The following is a 21,560-nucleotide window of genomic DNA, read 5'->3' as shown; positions in this document are numbered from 1 at the left end:
GATTTAAAAACTAAAAAAATAAAAACAATGATCTGAATGTAATATGTTCTGGATTAATATTGAGATGTTTAAGTCCATTCTCTGTGACCCCTTCATCTTGATCAGGGTCAGAGGGGGTGTGGAGTCTAACTGGAATCAGTGGGCACACCCTGGAAGAGCACCTCGTACACACCCTTGTGGTCAATCGGTCTCTGTATCTCTCTCACTCACTCTCACACACACACACACACACACACACACTCTCTCTCTCTCTCTTACACTCTCACACAAACACACTCACACTGTAGAGTACCCTCGTATGTTCAACCCAACGCCGCAGTGATATGCAGTAGAACAGCGCCACCTCCAGGTCCTACTCACACAGAGGACACAAATTTAAAACCTGAGAAAATCAAAGATCAAAACCATACCGAACCTTTACAATGAATGTTTTTTTTATGGATTATTAACAAACGGCTGCTCCAACTGTTTAAATGTTTTTTTTAACTTGTTTACAGCATCATTTTAAAAAATAACATTAATGTTAAAAGCAGGGTTTTGCCTGTAGTGTTTTTCCAAAAAGAAAAGTAAACCAGACAATTAACTAACAAAGCTTTCCCAATACAAATATTTACAAAATGAGAAACGGTTCCGGTTCTGTTCCAAACAAAGAAAGAAAAAAAAACTGTCAAAGCTAGATGTCAGTATTTACAGACGCAGCCTGTTCACCAGCCGCCGAAGCTTCCTCTGCGCGGAGGATAGCCGCCTCCCTGGAAAGCGGGATTGCCGTGCCAGGCGTAGTTCTGGATGAACTGGGTCCGGTGAACCTGTCCCAATCCCACTCCCTGCTGAACGCCCCAGACGCTAGACGCCGCACCCTGTGCCAAACTGCTCCATGCCATCTGGACGTTGCTGTTGGGCAGGAACCCTCTCAGACCAGAGTGTGTGACCATGCTGAGGCTGTTGGCCATTGACCTCAGTCCAAGGGCGCCGTTTTGAGGGCGAAGGCCATGGCTGTTGAGACCCACAGACCCTTGAGGCCACAGTGTGTTGCTCTGCAGCAGCATCCTATCCACACTGACTAGAGTGTTATTCATGCCATAAGCCACAGCCCCAGGCACTGGAAGTAGACCAAGCATGCTGTTGTGCTTCGCACTCCCTCCGGTCGCCAGCGCAGCACTGTCCCGGGCCTGGGAGCTGGAGGAACTGCTGGGGAGGATCAGATTCTTTGAGGTAGCCACTTCTGACGCCGCCTTTTCCCGACCGCAGTCATTCCCGGCTTCACTGGCCTTCGGTGGGGGTTCAGCTGGAGCATCTGCAACATCCGTCTGGTTCCAGGACGGCTGCAGGTCAGCAGAGATGTAGCTGTTTGTGCCAGGGGAAACCACCGGGGCAGCCACAGGCTCGTTCAGGCCTCCTACGGTCACTCGCAGGTCACCGCCGGTTACAGGTTGTGCTGCCTCTTCAGCTCCCTCCTGGGGCAGGCTGATCTGTTCTGAAGGGGAGGAGGTTTCTTCATCACCAGACTTCGGTTGACTAACTGCTTCGGTTGTGCATGTTTCTGTCAAACCGTCTTGGGGTAACTGCCCTTGGGAAGAACCTGCCTGCATTCTGGCCAGTTTAATCTGAGAAATCACTGCTCTCAAAACCTCGTAATCTAACTCTCTGGATGACGCAGAAGTGGGGGACGGCAGAGGAGCTTCGGTTACTTGGTTCTCAGCGGCACGGTCGGGTAAACCCTCGTACGGATCAGTGGTGAGGGCAGACTCTTCATTTGGAGCAAAAGATGCACTGGCCATGGGGTTTCGCGCTCCTGCAAGTGAGGTGTCCATTTCAGAACACAGAGACATATCCTCTTCCCTCACTACAGACAGAAAGCACAGACGCGTTACACTGACCCGTGTGATCATGTTAAAGCTCTGGTTCGACACACTGGCATTGATCTACATCTGTTTTAAGCGAGTAATGTTCAGAAACTGCTAAAAATAATGGTTCTCTTTCATCATTCCTTCAGTATCTCACTCTGGGAAATGCATCGTGTGAAGGACCATGGAGACAACTATGGCACCACGTCACAGCAGTGATCAGGGAGCACCCCGTCCCCTATATAAGCAGGTGCAGAAGGTTCCACCTCCATCAAACGAATCCTGTAAAAAGCGAGGCACCTCCGACACTGACGGTCAAATCAAGATTCTAACACCACTTGGAATCACAGCTGGAGATTGTAGACATGGCCCTAGTGCACTGGATAGTTGTGACCACCTCAGGGGGCAGATCAACAGGTCAAACACACAGAGACGACCTTCAGGGCGTGGGTGAAAAGTCTTTGTTGCAGGACACAAGGATGGCTTTGACGGTGTGGATGACTGGGCGAACATGTCCTTGTCCGTTTCCACTGAAGAGGGGGAGATGCTCAGTGAAGACGACACCAAACCAGGGGCGAGGAAGTGCTGGTCTGTGGTTTCTCCTCTCTTCTTAGGGGTCAGGTGGGAGGGTTAGAGACGACAAACACGAAAGATGGTGTAGCCTTCTGTTTCTGAGCCAGAGTGTCTGGTTTGAGGGACTCGAGCCCAGGAGTTGGTTTGATCTGGATGCTTGAGCAGGCTCTTTGGAGGATGGCAAGGGAGTATGTTGCATGTGGAGCTGGCTTTCAAAAGCGTCTGAGTGTTGCACCAAACAGCTCCTTAGGGATGAGAGAAGCATAGAGGGTGCCCAGCTTGTCCTGTTCACAAAGGCTGGAGAGATCTAACCAGAGAGCTCCCTCTCTCTCACCCACGGACAAGCCCAACGCACATCCCGAACTCTGGATAAGGTCTGAGATAATGGTTCCTCCAAAAATTTGCCAGTGTTCCTGCTGCTGGATCCTCCATGTCCCAGGCCAAGCGATTTGGAGCCTTTCAGCCGCCCGTGCACATGTCTGGACTGGGTCAAAGACGTCCTGTAAAACTGCAGTAGATGAGTCAGTTACCCCACACACGTGCTTGTGCTCTCTCTGCTCCTCAGGCTTGTGATTGAGTAAATGGGCGAAAGAACCGACAGGGAAAGGAGCAGGGACAGGAGACTCCACATCTATTATCTCTATCCAAGAAGGAGCCAGGACCCTTGTGGAACAGCAGTGAGAACGGAATAGGGTCCAAAAATAATTGTGAACTGTTCAGTGGAAACACGTGTTGAAGAAAAGCTTGTACAAACAAAAGGGAGTTTGGGAGCGGCACTGGCTTTAACAGGGGGCGGGGTGCTCTCTTATCACTGCTGTGAGTGGGTGATGCCACAGGTTCCTCCGCGGTCAGGGGGGCGTTTCCCATAGTGAGGTACTGAATGAATGATGAAAGAGAACGCTGTCCACTGCAACACAGACAAAGGAGCAGTGTTTAAACAGGAGTGAACTCTGACACAAATGGTGCTAAATAAATGTGGATTTCTGCTGACTTACACGTGGGTGACGTAGGGCAGGAAGGCAGGTCTGAAGCTGGCTGTTTGTCGCAGGCTTCACCGATCAGGCTGGCCATGCTGTACAGGATGTCGTCGATGTTTGCGATGACTATCCCACTGCTGGAGTAATGTGGAAACATCTCAAACCTGCGCTCTGTGGAGAAGAGTGTAAGCACAGGATAAACATTTCGCTCTTCAGTCACTGTGTGATGGAGGAACACTATTCCTCAGGTCAGACTCATCCGGGTTTGGACCAGTTATTATTTAACAGCATTCACAGCCACAAACGGAGGAATACTAAACATAATGCAGTCCTCCCTACAATGAACACGACTTAATGAAACAATTCTGAGTGTGTGTGTGTGTGAGAGAGAGAGAGAGAGATAGCTATAGAGAGAGAAAGAGATAGAGAGAGAAAGAGAGAGAAAGAGAGAGAGAGCGCTTTAATACAGCATCACCACTACTCAATTGAAGCGATGATCACCTTCCCACGCTACTCAGTGCGGCTTACAATCACAGCCTCTGAATTTTGTGTCGATTCTTCCGATATTTTATGGACAGTTCATTCACGTTTAAAGCGGATACGTTAACAGTGTCTTTGTCAGTGATCAGTGCAGGAGGCACAGCCTGAACATGGTTCAGAGTCGGCTGCTCGTTCTGAGAAAGTCACTGGCTTTGAAGCAGTGGAGCTCCCACAACAAATACATCAAGAGACAGAGACACGAACATGGTCTCCCCTATCATCATGTACCGACAGTGTGTGACGTTAGGAGTCTGTTTCCAGAATTCCCCTTATTTCTGACAACATGTACGTTACTGTGACGCAATAATTTTCTCCAGGATCAACAAAGTGTTATCACATGTTACCTGTGAGGAATATAACGTGCCGCTGTCCGATGTTCTGAGCCTGGAGCTTCACCAGACAGTCGAGGTCAGGGGCCTGTCGTGAGGGGCCGTCACACTCGTGGTAAGACAGGAACTCAACAATCTGCTTCTTGTGGTACACAGTGAGGAGGTTGAGTATACTCAGGGCTTCGCCGTTACACCTGGAGACAGAGAGAACACATGATTTATTTGTTGGAAAGACAAAAAAACATATATTAATATTATTTTTTAAACATCCAGTGACCGCTAAATGTAACAAGAGCGTAACCTAAAGAGATTCCACTGGCCGAGAGCATCCTTTTTTTCCAAAACCTTGAAGGCAGCTATTTTGTTTATGGCTCTGACCAGAGCCACGTCTCGACCAAAAGCAAATAAACCAAATAAGGAGGCACCCTGGGCTCCCTGTTCTGACCCAGCATGCCCCCACTCCGTGTTTGTGTGTTCACTGCTACAGCTGGGTTAGATGCAGCGTGTCAATGCTGTTTCACATCCTTTTTAGCCTCACACCTCGGATCTGCTGAAGCCACAGCACCTTACCACACACTTAAGAGACCTCTATCACACCATCAACAGCACAAAACACCACAGGGTGCGAAAACACACCTTCAGAACTTGTCTCTTATACAGTGTTTTGATTGAATTTCATCAATCGACACAAAAGGACGTGTAATTAAAGGAGGATCTGTTTAAAAAACAAAAATGCAGCACACCTGCTTTGCTCTTTGACCTTCTTGTGGGTTTTACAGTGTACTCGCCACCTCCACGGACTCTCGGGTGTGTTCAGCTCCTCCAGATACTGCAGAAGAGTTTCGAGTCTCTCTGTAGCAGGAAAGAAACATTTGACGGAGGTGAAAACCAATAGAAATGCTGGTCCAAGGCGAGTTCATCAACTTTCTGTTCATCAAAACTGAAAGGCAGTTGTGGGAGGAAAACGAAACCCCTGCACGCAGCGTGGTTTCACACAGATGTGACAGAGACAGCTCACCGCGTCTGTGGGGGTTAAAGGAAGAGAGCAGCTCACCGTTTTTGATGAAGTCAGGGTTCAGAACAAACTCGTCAGAGACGATAAAGCCCCCGGAAACAAACAGTTCGTTGTAGGTGCGATTCTTGATGTCGTCGAGACTGTCCACTCCAGCGAAGCTCACAGAGCGCAGCTTCTTCAGAGACACCAGCGCTGGGATCTGTTCGTTTACAAAAATACAAGGCTTTTATCTTCAGGCTCCTCTCTTTTAAAGAGAAACACCAGCCTTATTTCAGTAGGTGGCGCTGTTCTGCTGAATATCTGCCATTCATTCGTCATACTTTGTACGGTACACAATTAAACAACTTTTCTCCAGAACCAAGCAGCTACATAAAACAAGACCCCCCCCAAAAAAGCCCAAGACTGCTGCTGTTGAGCCGCCCTTCAAAGCTTAACGAAGGCTGTATATGATGTTGTACCTTGTGAACGTGGGAAGCGATGTCTATGTTCTGGATGATTATAAGCAGTTTGTCTTGATTGTCTTTTTTCTCAAGAAATGTCTGAGGATCGCACTCTGAATTCCCAAGTCTCTTCAGATGCTCCTGTGAAGACAGAGAGAAAGACACTGAAATCATTCTAAACCAAGGTCTCTCTATCACAGCTACAGCATCAACATGATTCACGCACCTAGGCCCCGTCCACATGGATCCATTTTTAAATAGAGATTTTACTCTCTCTGTTTTTGAAAAGATCCACATTCAGACGAATATGAAAACAGCTGCATTCTCACACCAGTCCAGTAGGCATTTGTACATCTTATAGAGTGGCATCAATGTATGTAGTTCACTGTAGAGGGAGCGAGGAGCTGTGTGTGTAGTGTAGTTTGTGACTGATGTAGTTCACTGTAGAGGGAGCGAGGAGCTGTGTGTGTACAGTGTAGTTTGTGACTGATGTAGTTCACTGTAGAGGGAGAGAGGAGCTGTGTGTGTACAGTGTAGTTTATGACTGATGTAGTTCACTGTAGAGGGAGCGAGGAGCTGTGTGTGTACAGTGTAGTTTGTGACTGATGTAGTTCACTGTAGAGGGAGAGAGGAGCTGTGTGTGTACAGTGTAGTTTATGACTGATGTAGTTCACTGTAGAGGGAGCTAGGAGCTGTGTGTGTACAGTGTAGTTTGTGACTGATGTAGTTCACTGTAGAGCAAGCGAGGAGCTGTGTGTGTACAGTTTAGTTTGTGACTGATGTAGTTCACTGTAGAGCGAGCGAGGAGCTGTGTGTGTACAGTGTAGTTTGTGACTGATGTAGTTCACTGTAGAGCGAGCGAGTGTGTACAGTGTAGTTTGTGACTGATGTAGTTCACTGTAGAGGGAGTGAGGAGCTGTGTGTGTACAGTGTAGTTTATGACTGATGTAGTTCACTGTAGAGGGAGCGAGGAGCTGTGTGTGTACAGTGTAGTTTATGACTGATGTAGTTCACTGTAGAGGGAGCGAGGAGCTGTGTGTGTACAGTGTATTTTGTGACTGATGTAGTTCACTGTAGAGGTCTTTCAGTAGCCTAAAACGCTGTTTTCGTTTGAATGGAAGGCCAAAACACAAGAAAAATAAACTAATCTCTGTGGATGGAGCCTGGAGCAGCAGGAAAATGTTTGGATGCTGAGGATGAAAAGCAAGAAGCGCACCTTTATTTCCCAGCAAACATCGCTCTCCTCGTCCACAGAGTGGATGTAGAAGTGGATGGTGTTGTTCTGCACACGTTTGATGATCTTCATCAGGTTGCTGTAGACCTCCGGCTGCAGCTGATTAACCACGCTGCTGATGTTGGCTGGAGCAGGTTCCACAGTGTTTCTGGCACTGGCCAAGTTTACTCCTGCACCCAAGACCAACCCAGATTGGGCTTCCACAGTGAGACAGCTAGCGGAGTCGTTTGAGGCCTCATTTCGAGGAGATTCATAAAGATTCCTACCTTCCTGCCTTTCACGTCTCTCTGAGCTCTGTTCTGCCTGCCTTTGTCCATTTGTTCTTACCATGCCCTGCACAGCTGGCTGGAGGACCTCATTACCCACGTCTAGCTGAGGGAGACTTGCCTGCTCTTGCTTAGTCTGAGCTGAACTAGAAGAAGGAGTTAAGGTGTGAGTGCCAGGAGAGAAGCTGGAGGACAGATCAGACACTAAAGCATGTTTTACAGGAGACTTATGCGAAGAAGGAAAAGAAAGCGAGAGGTCAGAAGGGAGAGTCTCTGGCTCATTGTAAGAAACGGGAGGAGGTAAAACGGTGTGCACTGTGTCTTCCCATCTATTCTCCTGAGGAATGTAAGCACTAATGCTGTCTCTTAATGAGTTAATATAGCTGTGGACAGGTAAAGGTGTGTTGAAGTGTGAGACATACTCAGAGAAAGCGGCCATAGGAGTCTGTGGGGGGTTTCTGTGGGCTTGACAGCTAGTGCAGGGAATGTAGTACACACGCTCCTCTCGCAAAAGGTCTTCCATCTCTGTGGAGAAGCCTGAGATCTGCTCGTCCACTATGCTGTCAACACCCATCAGCGGAGGCCCCTTCTGTTCCTGACTGTGGGAAACCTTCAGTTCATCAGTGAGGTTGGTGTTTTCAACCTCCACAGCCTTCACCTCGGCTTCAGGCTCCACGTTAGTTCTCTTCGGCTGAGCAGGACACGGAGGGTCCTTTTTCTCCGGACTGCTGTGTGTCGAAACTGTTGAACTTTGCAGGAAACGGGGGTCATCAACAATATCATCCCTTTTGTGGGTGTACCTCTCTGTCTTTAGACCTGGAAAAATAAACAGAACAGAGCTCATCTAAGCGGGTTTCTGCTCAAACGAGTTAAAGGAGCAGCTCAGTGTTTTATAGAGTGTACTGCCTCTACCTGTTATAGGAATTAGCACCCAGGGTATTGTTCTTTCTCCCAGTAAGTTCACCCCACGTTGCTGTCCGTTCGTGTCTGAACAAGGACTGAATGCCTCCAGGCTGCTCAGACTCCCAGCAGTTTCCTCCTAAAATGAGAAGCTTCAGTCAATGAACCTCATTTCAGCCAGCATCAGTAAAATAGAGAAATACATTCAAGTGCCACCCAAAACCGTGAGTCGTGATAAACAACATACTACAGCCTCGGCCGTGGATGTTCTAACACGAAGGAACGCACAGATAAGGGAACTGCCCCCTGACGCTGACACGTCTGCTTCTGTTTATAAATGTGACGATGTTCATAAAATGCAGGGCCTGGGATGATATCTAAGGCATGGTGTGGAATTAATGCAGTAAAGTAAACGATATTTTTAGGCTCATTAGCTTAGCTACGAAACATGCTGCTCTTCTAAAGTCCAGTAAACACATCGTAAAGGTCGGTTTGAACCAGCACTGGAGGATGAACTGATGTTTATAATCGAAATCTCAGTCTAAAAGTGAGATGTAGGTTTAAATGCGGTGTTTATATGTCCTCCCCAAATTTTCACAGTGGAAGCTGTAGATCTAAACACCTCAATGCTGAATATTTCTACTGATATAAGTGTGTAACAGGCCTGTGCTTGAACTTTCCATTTTATGAACAAGGAGTGTATAACATTAGATACAAGAATGATTACAAAAATGCTTAAGTGAAACAGCATGTACTCTACAGCTCTGAATTAATACTTTCATCATTTTAATCATTTACAGAAGTTAAAAGTTCATGCTGTTTCCCGTCGTTCATTAATCCAACATCAATTCTCCCCAACAACACACAGCTCTCTGCTCTCGGCTGCAGATAAAAACCCACCTCTGCTGCTTGCCCCTGCGCTGTCTGTGCCCGGACTCTTCCAGGCGCCTTCTGTAAAAAGCAAACACTGCGCTAATGGCTTTCCTCAACTTTGCAGGTTCCTCTGTGACATTTTATACTGCAACAGACTAGTGGCAAGATGCTTCTGTGTTAAGTTTACAGTTTTAACTTGTGCATTTGCTCAAATCGACACGGTACCTTTCCAGACACCTTCCTTCTTCTAGCCCATGAACTGTCTGGCTTCCTCCGGACAGCACCGTGACATGAACTAACCTGTCTTCTCTGCGTATAAAAATTAAACAACACAGTCCCTCCACACAACAGTGCTTTAAACATTTGATTTTAAGACATGATCGGTGCGTTGCTTTGTTTTCTTCCGCTTAATTCAAAAAGAGATTTCAAAACCTGGAGGAGACAGAAACCTCTAATCTTTCTGAAATAAGGAACTTCATCATCTAGGTTCCGAAATGTTTCCATTTTACAGAACACTTTATATATAACGAAAGGAAACAAGAAAAAAGCCACGTTCTAAATACAGGGGTTAGACAATGAAACTGAGACCCCTGTCATTTTAGTGTGGGAGGTTTCATGGCTAAATTGGAGCAGCCTGGTGGCCAATCTTCATTAACTACACATTGCACCAGTAAGAGCAGAGTGTGAAGGGTTAATTGGCAGAGGGTAAGAGTTCAAAAGAGGACAAATAGTTGGTGCACGTCTTGCTGGCGCCTCTCTGACCAAGACAGCAAGTCTTTGTGATGTATCAAGAGCCACGGTATCCAGGGTAATGTCAGCGTACCACCAAGAAGGACGAATCACATCCAACAGGATTCACTGTGGACGCAAGAGGAAGCTGTCTGAGAGGGATGTTCGGGTGCTGACCGATTTGTATCCACGGCTGACCAAATCACGGCAGAATTAAATGTGCACCTCAGCTCTCCTGTTTCCACCAGAACTGTCCGTCGGGAGCTCCACAGGGTCAATACACACGGCCGGGCTGCTGTAGACAAACCTTTGGTCACTTATGCCAATGCCAAACGTCGGTTTCAATGGTGCAAGGAGCACAAATCTAGGGATGTGGACAATGTGAAACATGTATTGTTCTCTGATGAGTCCACCTTTAATATCCCCACATCCGGGAGAGTTACGATGTGGAGAAGCCCCAGAGAAGCGTACCACCCAGACTGTAGCATGCCCAGAGTGAAGCATGGGGGTGGATCAGTGATGGTTTGGGCTGCCGTATCATGGCATTCCCTTGGCCCAATACTTGTGCTAAATGGGCGCGTCACTGCCAAGGAATACCGAACCATTCTGGAGGACCATCACGAAGCAAGAAGAAAGGCTTAAAACCCCTCTGACCACTGTGCAGGACTTGTATATTTCATTCCCAAGACGAATTGACGCTGTAAAAGGAGGCCCTACACCGTACTAATAAATTATTGTGGTCTAAAACCAGGTGTTTCAGTTCCATTGTCCAACCCCTGTAGTAACCCCTGTTACGAATGCTAAACATCCTCTGTAAAACAGAACGGGTTAAAGTCAGCAGAGAGACGAGTTAAACATGAGAGTTGTAAATATCCGACAGGTGGATTGTGTACAGCCGAATCCACAGTGGAGAGTGTTTTACAATCGCAGCACACAGGGCGTATCTGAGCCTCGTTTCTGGAGTTAGTGTTAGACTCTCAGGGTTGATTCAGATTTAGCTGCTGCCAAGACTTTAACAAAGCAGGGCACAGACAAAAATACTGTTTTATATTCACACTGATAAACACCGAGTCAGTTATGGACCAAGATTTATAAATAACTCACCTACACATTCACAATATCTATCGCGTTAGGATTTATTTAACCACGTCCATATTTCAGAAACTTACCGGCTCCAACGTAGTCAACCAGGGAACAGCAACCGAACACGCCTGAGTTCTGAAGATGTTCTAACTGCCCGACTACGTCTTTCAAAATCAAATCTGTATCGGAACAAAGCCATCACCAACGCCAAACAGAATAAAAATACCGCACCTCGACGTCGTTCGTCCTCGGGCCGTCTCTGTCGTCGTCATCTGTGATTCTCTTTCGAAGGTCAATGTCACATTTGGTGGGGAGGCCGAGCTTCTTTATGCTGTCGTACAGAGCCGCTTCCGTGTCCTCGGAACTCTCGCCGTGACCCGTTCTGTCCCCAGGAGCCAAAGATGAGCCGGAGAATGTTTTACTCAGGTTCTCCAACACCTTCATGACGAGGACGCCCTGCCCCCGGTCCTTCCTCAAGTCAGTGTCTTGAGTGGTTTTGCTGAGCTCATCAAGCAACTTCACCACCTTCAGCGCCCCTTTAGCCTCGTCCTTCCTCAGGTCCGTGTCTTGAAGACCGACGCTGCTCAGAACGTCAGACAGGGATGAACCGGACTTGGGCTCCTCAACTTTAAAGTGAGAGAAGACAAACCTTTACGTAACTGTTACTATACTTCAGCTGTCTTCTAAAAAGCACCAATACAGTTATTATACAGTTACTACACAACCATACCAGACACTGGTTTAATGTTATTATCTGCAATGACCACAGAGTTATACAGAGGGAATTTGTTTTTTTTACAAGCTCGGGAGTAACCTTGCTGTGAAAAGTGCTGGAGACGAAAACATGGACAAGTTGTCCCTCAAATTTGTGTTCTGCAACAAATAAAAGTCCTCAGGAATACACTCATAGTCTGTTAGGTGTTAATACAACGTACAAATAACATTGTACATTGCTCATATTATAATCAGTGCAGCCGTCTACATCACCTCTGTGTTAGTGCATAAACACCAGAGGCTGAGGGGGCATCAGAAACACATTCCCACACAATTCTGCTTCATTTCGAACCGTACAAACACTAATCCTGCTCCAGCCATGTACACGTTTTCTACGCACCAGTTTTGACAGATGCACACGGCTGATGTTGCACTGCTCTGGTGTTTTTAGGTTGTCTCTTACTTGCAGTAAAGTCACAGTCTCACTGCTGTCACAGAACTGACAGAACAGAGCGGCTGAAGGAAGGAAGGAAGCCAGCTGTCCCCAGTGTAAATTACACCTATGCTCTACATTTACCCACATCACAATATTTAAATCATTCAAACAATGACAATGACAGTGCTCTTGGCTGGATTAATAAAGTCGGCTGAGATACTGACAAAACATTTCTTGAAAAATTAATACCGGACAATGATGGCCTTTCTCAGACCTACACCTCGTACCTGCAGATTCCTCACTGCTGATCGAGGACATCCTTAAACACTTTGGACTGATGTTGTGTGTTTCTTCTTCTACTTTTCTCTTCAGACCGAGAGCATCCGAGGCCCTCTCCTCTGCACCGTTCCCTTTCTGCTTGGCGACCTTTTTACTCATCTGTATGAGCTTTAAAAGTTCCTTCATTTTCTCAGGGTCTCCCTCTGCCGCCTCCGACTCTGGAACGCACCTGAGCTTCTCCACCATGTTCTTCGCCTTCTGAACAGGCACCGTGAACAGATGGGGGTTGTGGAAATAGGAGCGCACATAGTTTTCCCAGTTATACTTCTGCCTCGGAGCCGGGAACAGCTTCTCCCTCTCGTCCAATTTGTGATCATAGTCGAGCCGGACCCTCTGTATGAGTTTGCCCTCGCGAATGCTGCTGAGGTAGTCGTAGGCCTGCTGCTCCACCCCAGCGCCGAGGTTCGCGGGAGGGTTACAGCGCACTTTGGCGAGGGCGTGGTGAAACGCCGGGATGAAGGTGTCCATGTGCGGCATCACAGGGTCCTGGGGCACGGGCAGCAAAGGGGTCCCGGCCTCAGCGGGTCTGCTTGCTAAATAAAGTACATTATAAAAAGATTAGTCTATAAACTACCTTCTATATGATGTTATAATCACACGAAAAAGTCGGGGTTAGATTCTGTTGATGTACTCAGTGGAAGCAGGAAGTCATTTCCTACAGAGAACACATATCCATACATAACATTTATTGCTTAATTTATTGATAATTCTGCATTTAAGAAATTGGAAAATAATAAATGTATAAAATGTGGTCTGTACAAAATGTATGAGGTATTCAGCATTTTATGGGTTTTTACACTTCGCATAAAAATGTTAAAACAATTCCCTGTAGCCCATCTGTTCATTTTTAAAGGCTAAGCAGCACCTAATGTCCCTCAGTGAAAACTGGAAAACATTAATCTTACAGTAAAATCAAAGAATTAATATAAATTGAGGGGAATAAATGCAACGTCCTCAGGAAACGCCTCCAGTTCAATAAAAAATTTTAGTAAAGAGTTAAAGTGACCCTGTCTTTTTTGGTTCAGACCAAATCCTAACTTTTATATCAGTCTTTCCCCTAATTCCGGCCACTGCCATATATGGTGCATTTAAACATCAGTCTTGCAAGAAATCACATATCTAAACAATATTTAAGGATCTCTAACAGTGTTGTAATTCTTTGTGTGCAAAACTGCATGTGGAACACATTTCCATTTCGTGACAGTTATTTACCTCAGTGTAAAAGTTAGCTTAGCGGCTAGCTTCCTTTTCTCTGAGGGGAAAATCTACCACCACAGTAATCCTTACATGTAGAGTACGGACACCAACACAGGACAAACGTAATCTCATTGTGAACCTCCCAAAAACACTGAATGTGGTAGCAACGGTCTCGTTTGACTGCCACAAGCAGGGGAGGTGGCCGAAGTTAGGGGGCGCTAATAATCTTAGCAGTATTGACACCTAGTTAAACAAAAGCGCTTTTATCTAAAAACATATTCTCTTTCAAAGTCAAGCAAGTCTTGGACATTAATCTACACATATTTGACTTCTGAAAAATGTTGATTTGAGTGAGTAAAGTACTTCTATTTATTTTCAGTTAGCTAAGACTTCCAATATTGTAATTAAAGTGGCCGGAAGTTGGGGTAATTATGCTAAAGCGTTTAAAGATTCCCTTTGGTGTAATAAACATATGTTTACTCTTCATTATTAATGCTCAGTACTCACAGAATTTGGACACATCCCGCGCGTGCCGGTAGATGAACAGAGCTTGTCCACAAGATTTTTTCCAACCTGCTCGACGTTCTGGAAAATTAAACACAGTGAAGTTTTTTTTTTTTTTTTTTTTTAGAAATCAAATCATAATTTTGGAAATTCTGAACATGTTCCCACTGATAATGTAAATACAACCCACCACCAGTGTTGGACATCTGATTCGAGGAGAGCAGGAAAAAGAAACCACTGTCACTCACTAAGTTCACCAACACCTGAACACAGAGGGGAAACGACTGGTAAAGCTTGATGTGTGACAGCGTAGACACCAGTATGTTTAATAACACAGCCCTTAAAGAGATACGTACCAATCCCTCCTCCTCCAGCCTCTGAAACAATTCAGTCAAGTTCTCTGCTGATTTGTTTTTTTCCACCACCACCTCAAACAGACTGCAGTGCAGCCCTCTCTTAAACACTGGAAAACAAGAACACGTGAAACAGATTCGTCAGGTCACAGTGGGCATGTATGAGTTTGATCGTCCGTACATGATCTTACATTGTGGCGACGTCCAGTGACGTGTTATATATGACACTGCAGTATGTTCTCAGTATTTCAGATAAAAGAGATATGGTACAGGCACAGCATCGTTCACCACAGGTACAAATAGTAAAAACAGTATCACCATTCCGCAGCACGGTGGCGCAGCAGGGAGTGTCGCAGTCACACAGCTCCAGGGGCCTGGAGGTTGTGGGTGCGATTCCTGCTCTGGGTGACTGTCTGTGAGGAGTGTGGTGTGTTCTCCCTGTGTCTGCGTGGGTTTCCTCCAGGTGACTGTCTGTGAGGAGTGTGGTGTGTTCTCCCTGTGTCTGCGTGGATTTCCTCCGGGTGACTGTCTGTGAGGAGTGTGGTGTGTTCTCCCTGTGTCTGCGTGGATTTCCTCCGGGTGACTGTCTGTGAGGAGTGTGGTGTGTTCTCCCTGTGTCTGCGTGGATTTCCTCCGGGTGACTGTCTGTGAGGAGTGTGGTGTGTTCTCCCTGTGTCTGCGTGGATTTCCTCCGGGTGACTGTCTGTGAGGAGTGTGGTGTGTTCTCCCTGTGTCTGCGTGGATTTCCTCCGGGTGACTGTCTGTGAGGAGTGTGGTGTGTTCTCCCTGTGTCTGCGTGGATTTCCTCCGGGTGACTGTCTGTGAGGAGTGTGGTGTGTTCTCCCTGTGTCTGCGTGGATTTCCTCCGGGTGACTGTCTGTGAGGAGTGTGGTGTGTTCTCTCTGTGTTTGCGTGGGTTTCCTCCGGGTGACTGTCTGTGAGGAGCGTGCTGTGTTCTCTCTGTGTCTGCGTGGGTTTCCTCCAGGTGACTGTCTGTGAGGAGTGTGGTGTGTTCTCTCTGTGTCTGCGTGGGTTTTCTCCGGGTGACTGTCTGTGAGGAGTGTGGTGTGTTCTCTCTGTGTCTGCGTGGGTTTTCTCCGGGTGCTCCGGTTTCCTCCCACGGTCCAAAAACACACACTGGTAGGTGGATTGACAACTCCAAAGTGTCTGTAGGTGAGAGTGTGTGAATGTGTGTGTGTGTGTGTGTGGCCCTGTGAAGGACTGGCGCCCCCTCCAGGGTGTATTCTCTCCTTGCGCCCAATGATTCCAGGTAGGCTCTGGACCCACCGTGACCCTGAACTGGATAAGCGTTACAGACAATGAATGAACGAGTATCACCATTCCCTCACATAAAACAATGGTCATAAGGCGTGCGTTAGTGGTATCACTCGTCATAATAACAATTTTAAAGACAATTTATAATGATAGGGATAATCTGACTTGTTTAAGTAAATGACTTCATGCAATTAAGCACAATATGCTGTAGGTTTATTATGAGAGTCATTGAGGCACACCAACACATTTTTTTTACTGTAGTTTTATTTTTTACATTATTTGTTTTCATCCAAAATCCGCATCTTTTGAAGTTACTGTTTATTTAAAAATAGTCAAATATTCACAGATTATTTTTCTACTGAATGTTTGAATCTGAACATTTGAACTAACATTTATTTGTTGTGATACAAAGTGTTTTCACAGTTTCAGGGGAAAACTGCACATTTTTACCAGTTAATAACAAACAGAATAACGACCCGCTCTCACCTTCATGACTCCCAGAGTAAAGGTCCCAAGAGAAAAGGGAGGATGAGATTATCCCTTTCACCTGGTCCAGCTTCATGACTTTACCAATCTCCACTTTATCTGGTCTGAAACATACAACATTCATTAACCACGCTGACTCAACAAGCACCTGCTGTGGCCTGATTTGCCTGTGACAACAACTAAAGCACAAAAAGAGGAAACCGAGAACAGAGACTTACAGCTTGAACGGAAGAAAGGGCTCGGAGTGGGAGCGAAGACTCGTGTGGTAAACATCTTTTCCGTTATTCACAAACTGCCCCTTCCAGACGATGTACCCACACCTCTCTAAAGCAGCAAAAGACAGGACAAGACTTCAGCACAAATTGAAAAATATAGACTACAATCAGCGAGGACTGCTTTCTTTTTAAGCAACACACACTGCACTGAACTGTACTCTGTTAGTGATATTGATTATATTAATATTACAGTACATTATGAAATATTAAACTGACCTCTGTCTGTTCCAGATTGAAGGCTGTTTGACCTGTAGCAAAAAAATAAACACCCAAGGTGTATTTAACTCACAGTTTAATGATTTAATAAAGTATTAGAAACATACAACGGCATTTCTCAGATACCTTTGCAGAGGCATAGGCTTAGGGCCCACTGCTGATGCTTCTTTGCCTTTGAACTGAAAGGAAACCACTGCGTACGGACACACATGCCTTGGCCTGGACGCGAGGTCGAAGTCTACGTACTCATAGAAATATTGCTGCAAAGGCAAATCATTTTAAAACTGTTTAAAACAGCCATAATCACAATTAATCACATTCCATTAGTGAACACCTAAATAAACCCTACCTGAGTGTACTCGAACGCTCGGAACGACTGCAGCGAGGTCACGCGGTTGGCGTTCTTGGAGAAATGGCTGTCAAATTTGGGCGTAGGGTCCAACGTTCGGGACATGTTGTCATGGATGCTCTTCACTTTACCCTAAGAGCAGAGAATTGAAGATTTAAAACCTGACATATTTAATCTGAGACAATACTTCTGTGTCACCGGTTTGTGGCGTGATTTCTGAGCAACCTTTATGACTTTAAAAATGATGATCTCTCCAGTGGAGCCAGGTTCATGGGGAGTGATCTGAAGTAGGTCAGAGAACTGACACAGGTAAACACCTAAAACACAAGAACATTTTTAGGCTGAGGTGTATTTGAGCCTTATGACGTAACCATAGCGACTGCACAGATTTCAATTTTACCTTTAGAAGGATTTCCCAAAATGGTCATCCAGCTGCTGCTGACCGACAGACCCTTTTCACACAACGCAGGAACCTGAAACAGACACGAGGGAACCTCCTGAACATCACTGAGCTCAAGTTACAAACAAAACCAAACACACAACAGCGAGGACGTGAGCCGGCGTCTCCTGCTTTACGAAGGAGCCCAGAGTTCAGAAGGAACACAACTAACAGTGCCAATTAACCGTGGGGACGACCGAGAAAATCAAACAGTGCTGGATGGCAGTCCTCCAGAGCGAAAAAGCCCTGAAGAAGACACCACTCACCTTGTGGGCATCGCAGAGCAGGAAACAAAACGATTCTGTGAGCTCCTTCTCTGTGCGTCCATCCTGCTTCAGCTCTTTTCTCTTCTCCATGAACTGTACACAAACATGACATTAGTTCAGTTTAACGGCTAACAGACCACTCATCGTTCATTAGGCCGCCACACAGAAAACACAACTCTACTCAAGATTTTAACATCCTGATCACCTAGGTTTCTTACCACAGACAAAACACACACTCACCTCTTTCTCCAGAGGTTCACTGTGGACCAGGCGAGGCTTGGAGTAGACAAAGCTTCCTACTGAGGCAGGGTCCTTGTAGCTTGATGTGATTATTTTTAGGATGTCACTAAACTCTCTTGAGTCTGAAGACAAGAGCTGGATCAGAGCTAGAGCGAGAGAGAGAGAGAGAGAGAGAGAGAGAGAGAGAGAGAGAGAGAGTTAGTTTGCGTGGAATAAGCCGTATACAGGTTTTAAACATTTGAACAATTTAAATATGGTAAAGAAATTAACACATCTATCATATCAGGGTTATATTCTCAGGTGCGTGAAGCTGTCGAATGTGGATCTTTTGAAATATTAAATTAGTGTCAGCTCACTTCTCCTTGTCTTTGAAGATCTTATATTTATTAGAAAGGCCCTGCAAGTTCCACTTAGAGCGAATGACTCTAACAGCTACGTCCTCCCTGAAATCAATCCATGTTTTATCTTTCTTTGAAGCCTTTTCATTTTATGCTCAATTTTTGACGATTGACAATTGTTTATCCTTCAATTCAAAGCAAAATCTCCTGGCCGTAAGTTGAAATATGAACTCTATACTTCAGTGAAGTGATAAAACAATTTTAAGCTTTAATAATGTAAGATCAAAAGCCTCTCCACGTCACATTTCTTAGTGTGAACAGAGCATCTGTACAGTTTATTATTCATTAAATTCCACCCTCTGAAAACACAATTGCAACACGATGGAAAAAAGGTTACCCGAGTGCTCCCCCTAGTGGAGAGATTTCAGCCTACTAAACGCGAGTGAATGAGTGACTGAATGAGTTAAATTCCAGACCCACGGAGCGCTTTAAAAACACACTGCGATGTGAACGGTGTACCTGGTGAACCTGTGAAACAATAACAAGCCCACAGAGATGCGCTGATCCATCCTCTCTGCTCCTGATACCAAATCTGAAACTCGAACCCAAGCTATCACCAACACTGAGGACTGACATTGTTTTGGCAGGGCTCATGAATATTAAGATCATGAATATTCAGTAGACACTCCTGTACCTTAGAGGAAGCATCAGGGGATTCGAGAAATAAATGTATTTATTTATTTATTTATTTATTTATAAATTGCGTTGTTAGAGATTTATAAAATAGCACATTAAATATCACTGATGATGATGAAACCAGGGTGAGAAGTATTTCAATAAATGTCAAACAGGTAGAAAGGTGTGAACAAGGTGTGTTAAGGAGGCAAGGAGGCCTCTGGAGAAAAAAAGGACCATGTCTGCGTTACCTGAGGAGGACCAGGTGTGAATAGGTGTGGCATTGGAAACAACAGAGCACCTGTTAGTATTTGTCTTGTGGTTTTAACCAAGAACTTGGATTTATTAATTATATATATAAAAAAATAAAAGCTCTCAGCTTTCTGAGGTATGTTTGTTAACGCTACTTTTCAAAACAAAGCGGAATTCTCCAGTCCACCTTAAATGTTGCAGCAGTCCCACTGTCTCAGGCGCTCGTGCGCACCACAGACGCCAAAGCATTTAAGGTGGAACGGAGAATTCCAGCACCGGGCTGAGAAAACAAGCAGGAGAAAGCACCTCTCTTCTCCTTGTTCCTCCTCGGTATCTGGAAGTGTGGCCTCGGCGCCTCCCTCGCGGCGCACTCTCTGCTTTTCTTCGGCTCTGTGGGCTCCTCGAAGTCCGCCGCCGGGGCTGTATCCTCCTCGCCGTCCGAGCGCTCGCCATGTTTCTGAGAGAGCGGCTCCGCGGGGCTCTCCCGATGTTGTTGCGGCCTCTCCGCCCCTCTGCCGGGGCGAACCTCCATCTCGGGATTCGGTTATTCTCCGCCTTAAGCCTCAGCCACCGGCAAGCGGTGAGCTCCGTCCCTGCGGCCGTCAGACCCCGATACACCGCGACAAACCGAACACACTCTACCCCCCGTCTCAGCCCGCGTCCGCCATGGCACTAGGGAGGCGTGACGTCATGACGCTGCAGCTCCTCGCCCCCTAGCGGCCACAGGGAAACGAACAGATCCTGCAATATTAATGTAGAGCTAAACTCTGCTAATCAGGCTTTAACTTTCATTCATTCATTCATTCATTATCTGAGCTAATAAAGCTAATTCATCAATGTATTTTTTATTCCTTAATTGTCTCATATAATAAGCCCCTAACGTTTAATAAAGCTCACTAATGACCTCCTGGTGTCTGCAGATGGTGCTCTTAGCATCCTTCTGCTCTTGGACAAGAGTGCAGCTTTTGATACGGTGAGCCACTCAATCCTATCAAGGCCGCATGATCAGGGCATTAGGGGCACTGTCCTGGAGTGGTTTAAGTCATATCTGCCTAGCAGCAAACAGTTTGTCTCCCTTGGTGGCCATACATCTCACACATCTGTGGTTACTCAAGGGGTTCCTCAAGACTCAGTCCTTGGACATCTTCTGTTTATTGTGTGCATGCTTCCTCTTGGCCACATAACACTTAGAATTAAACAGAACTTTCACTGCTACGCAGACGATACAGATTTACATCACCACTCAAACTTCTAATTAAAGATCCACCCCTCACCCAGCGTGAAAACTACATTACAGCAATGAAAACCTAGAGGAAGCACAACTCTCTCTTGTTAAGTAGTTTTAAAACAGAACTTATTCTTATTGGATCCAAATCAACTCTCTCTAAAACTACTTCTTTCTGTCTTTCCATCGACAGTGTAACTCTGTCCCCTTCTCCTCTGGTAAGAAATCTGGACGTTCTCTTTGATTCATTTAAAACAACCATATTTTTTGTTTCCCCTGCTGCTTATGTTTGTTCCTAAATAAACTACTGTGTCTGTGAGGAGTGTGGTGTGTTCTCCCCGTGTCCGCGTGGGTTTCCTCCGGGTGACTGTCTGTGAGGCGTGTGGTGTGTTCTCCCCGTGTCCGCGTGGGTTTCCTCCGGGTGACTGTCTGTGAGGTGTGTGGTGTGCTCTCCCCGTGTCCGCGTGGGTTTCCTCCGGGTGACTGTCTGTGAGGTGTGTGGTGTGTTCTCCCCGTGTCCGCGTGGGTTTCCTCCGGGTGACTGTCTGTGAGGTGTGTGGTGTGTTCTCCCCGTGTCCGCGTGGGTTTCCTCCGGGTGACTGTCTGTGAGGTGTGTGGTGTGTTCTCCCCGTGTCCGCGTGGGTTTCCTCCGGGTGACTGTCTGTGAGGTGTGTGGTGTGTTCTCCCCGTGTTTCTCCTGCTGTGCTCTGGACCACAACCCAGATGGGTATGAAGCACTAACAGAAGATAAATGAATGAATGTGTTGTGTTTCTGTGTTGTCTGGTGTGTAATTCCTGCTGATTTGTGGTAATCAGGCATTAGTCCAATAATTAATTCATTCATTCATTGTCTGTAACCCCTTATCCAGTTCAGGACAGCGGTGGGTCTGGAGCCTACCCGTAATCACTGGATGCAAGGCAGGAGGGAACACACCCTGGAGGTGGCGCCAGTCCTTCACAGGGCAACTTGGACCAAAAAGTCAAAAGAAATTCACCCTGAACTGGAAACTGTTTGTTGGCATGAGCTCTTTTTTCTCATTGGAGTTGTTCCTGGCCTTTATTCGAACACAAAGCAATGAAGCTCTTGGACGTGAGGCTGCTGTCATGCTGAAAATCAGGGGGAGGTCTCCAGAGACCACAGAGAGAAACATGAGGCAGTTTATGTCTCAGGAGGAAAA

The 21,560-nt window shown here is 46.1% G+C and overlaps 1 protein-coding gene across 6 annotated transcripts; it reads right to left on the bottom strand.

Annotated features, from left to right (window-relative positions):
* Nucleotides 1-29: 29 nt before the first annotated feature.
* Nucleotides 30-19,832, bottom strand: tasora (transcription activation suppressor a). 6 transcript variants are annotated; one of them, XM_066670831.1, is made up of 26 exons: nucleotides 19,464-19,832; nucleotides 17,893-18,038; nucleotides 17,653-17,745; nucleotides 17,348-17,420; nucleotides 17,173-17,264; nucleotides 16,948-17,079; nucleotides 16,725-16,858; nucleotides 16,599-16,630; nucleotides 16,326-16,431; nucleotides 16,108-16,211; nucleotides 14,350-14,456; nucleotides 14,184-14,256; nucleotides 13,997-14,074; nucleotides 12,241-12,825; nucleotides 11,035-11,429; nucleotides 9,217-9,300; nucleotides 9,019-9,069; nucleotides 8,131-8,257; nucleotides 7,219-8,034; nucleotides 6,935-7,122; nucleotides 5,737-5,859; nucleotides 5,318-5,477; nucleotides 5,007-5,115; nucleotides 4,279-4,457; nucleotides 3,413-3,565; nucleotides 30-1,843 (listed from the first exon to the last, which is right to left on the bottom strand). In XM_066670831.1, exons 1-26 carry the CDS (start codon nucleotides 19,687-19,689, stop codon nucleotides 705-707), a joined length of 5,505 nt encoding a protein of 1,834 aa, XP_066526928.1. In that variant the 5' UTR covers nucleotides 19,690-19,832; the 3' UTR covers nucleotides 30-704. The 6 variants fall into 6 exon arrangements, with proteins under 6 accessions (XP_066526928.1, XP_066526926.1, XP_066526930.1 ...); XM_066670833.1 differs by having other exon boundaries at nucleotides 113-1,843; nucleotides 6,935-7,364; nucleotides 7,641-8,034; XM_066670829.1 differs by having other exon boundaries at nucleotides 6,935-8,034.
* Between the last annotated feature and the right edge of the window lie 1,728 nt (nucleotides 19,833-21,560).

The sequence above is a fragment of the Hoplias malabaricus genome, chromosome 5 (assembly GCF_029633855.1).
Source record: "Hoplias malabaricus isolate fHopMal1 chromosome 5, fHopMal1.hap1, whole genome shotgun sequence".
Classification (NCBI taxonomy): domain Eukaryota; kingdom Metazoa; phylum Chordata; class Actinopteri; order Characiformes; family Erythrinidae; genus Hoplias; species Hoplias malabaricus.
Note: the sequence above shows the minus strand (reverse complement) of the source record. Positions and strands in the feature narration are given on the sequence as shown.

Bases quoted from the DNA above. Each gene is read 5' to 3' on its own strand.
- tasora (XM_066670829.1), bottom strand. From the start codon at position 19,689: ATGGAGGTTCGCCCCGGCAGAGGGGCGGAGAGGCCGCAACAACATCGG. The intron at 16,859-16,947 runs GTAGGGTTTATT...TTGCCTTTGCAG, and splicing joins GAGCGTTCGAGTACACTCAG to CAATATTTCTATGAGTACGT. The intron at 3,566-4,278 runs GTAACATGTGAT...TCTTCTCCACAG, and splicing joins GCACGTTATATTCCTCACAG to AGCGCAGGTTTGAGATGTTT.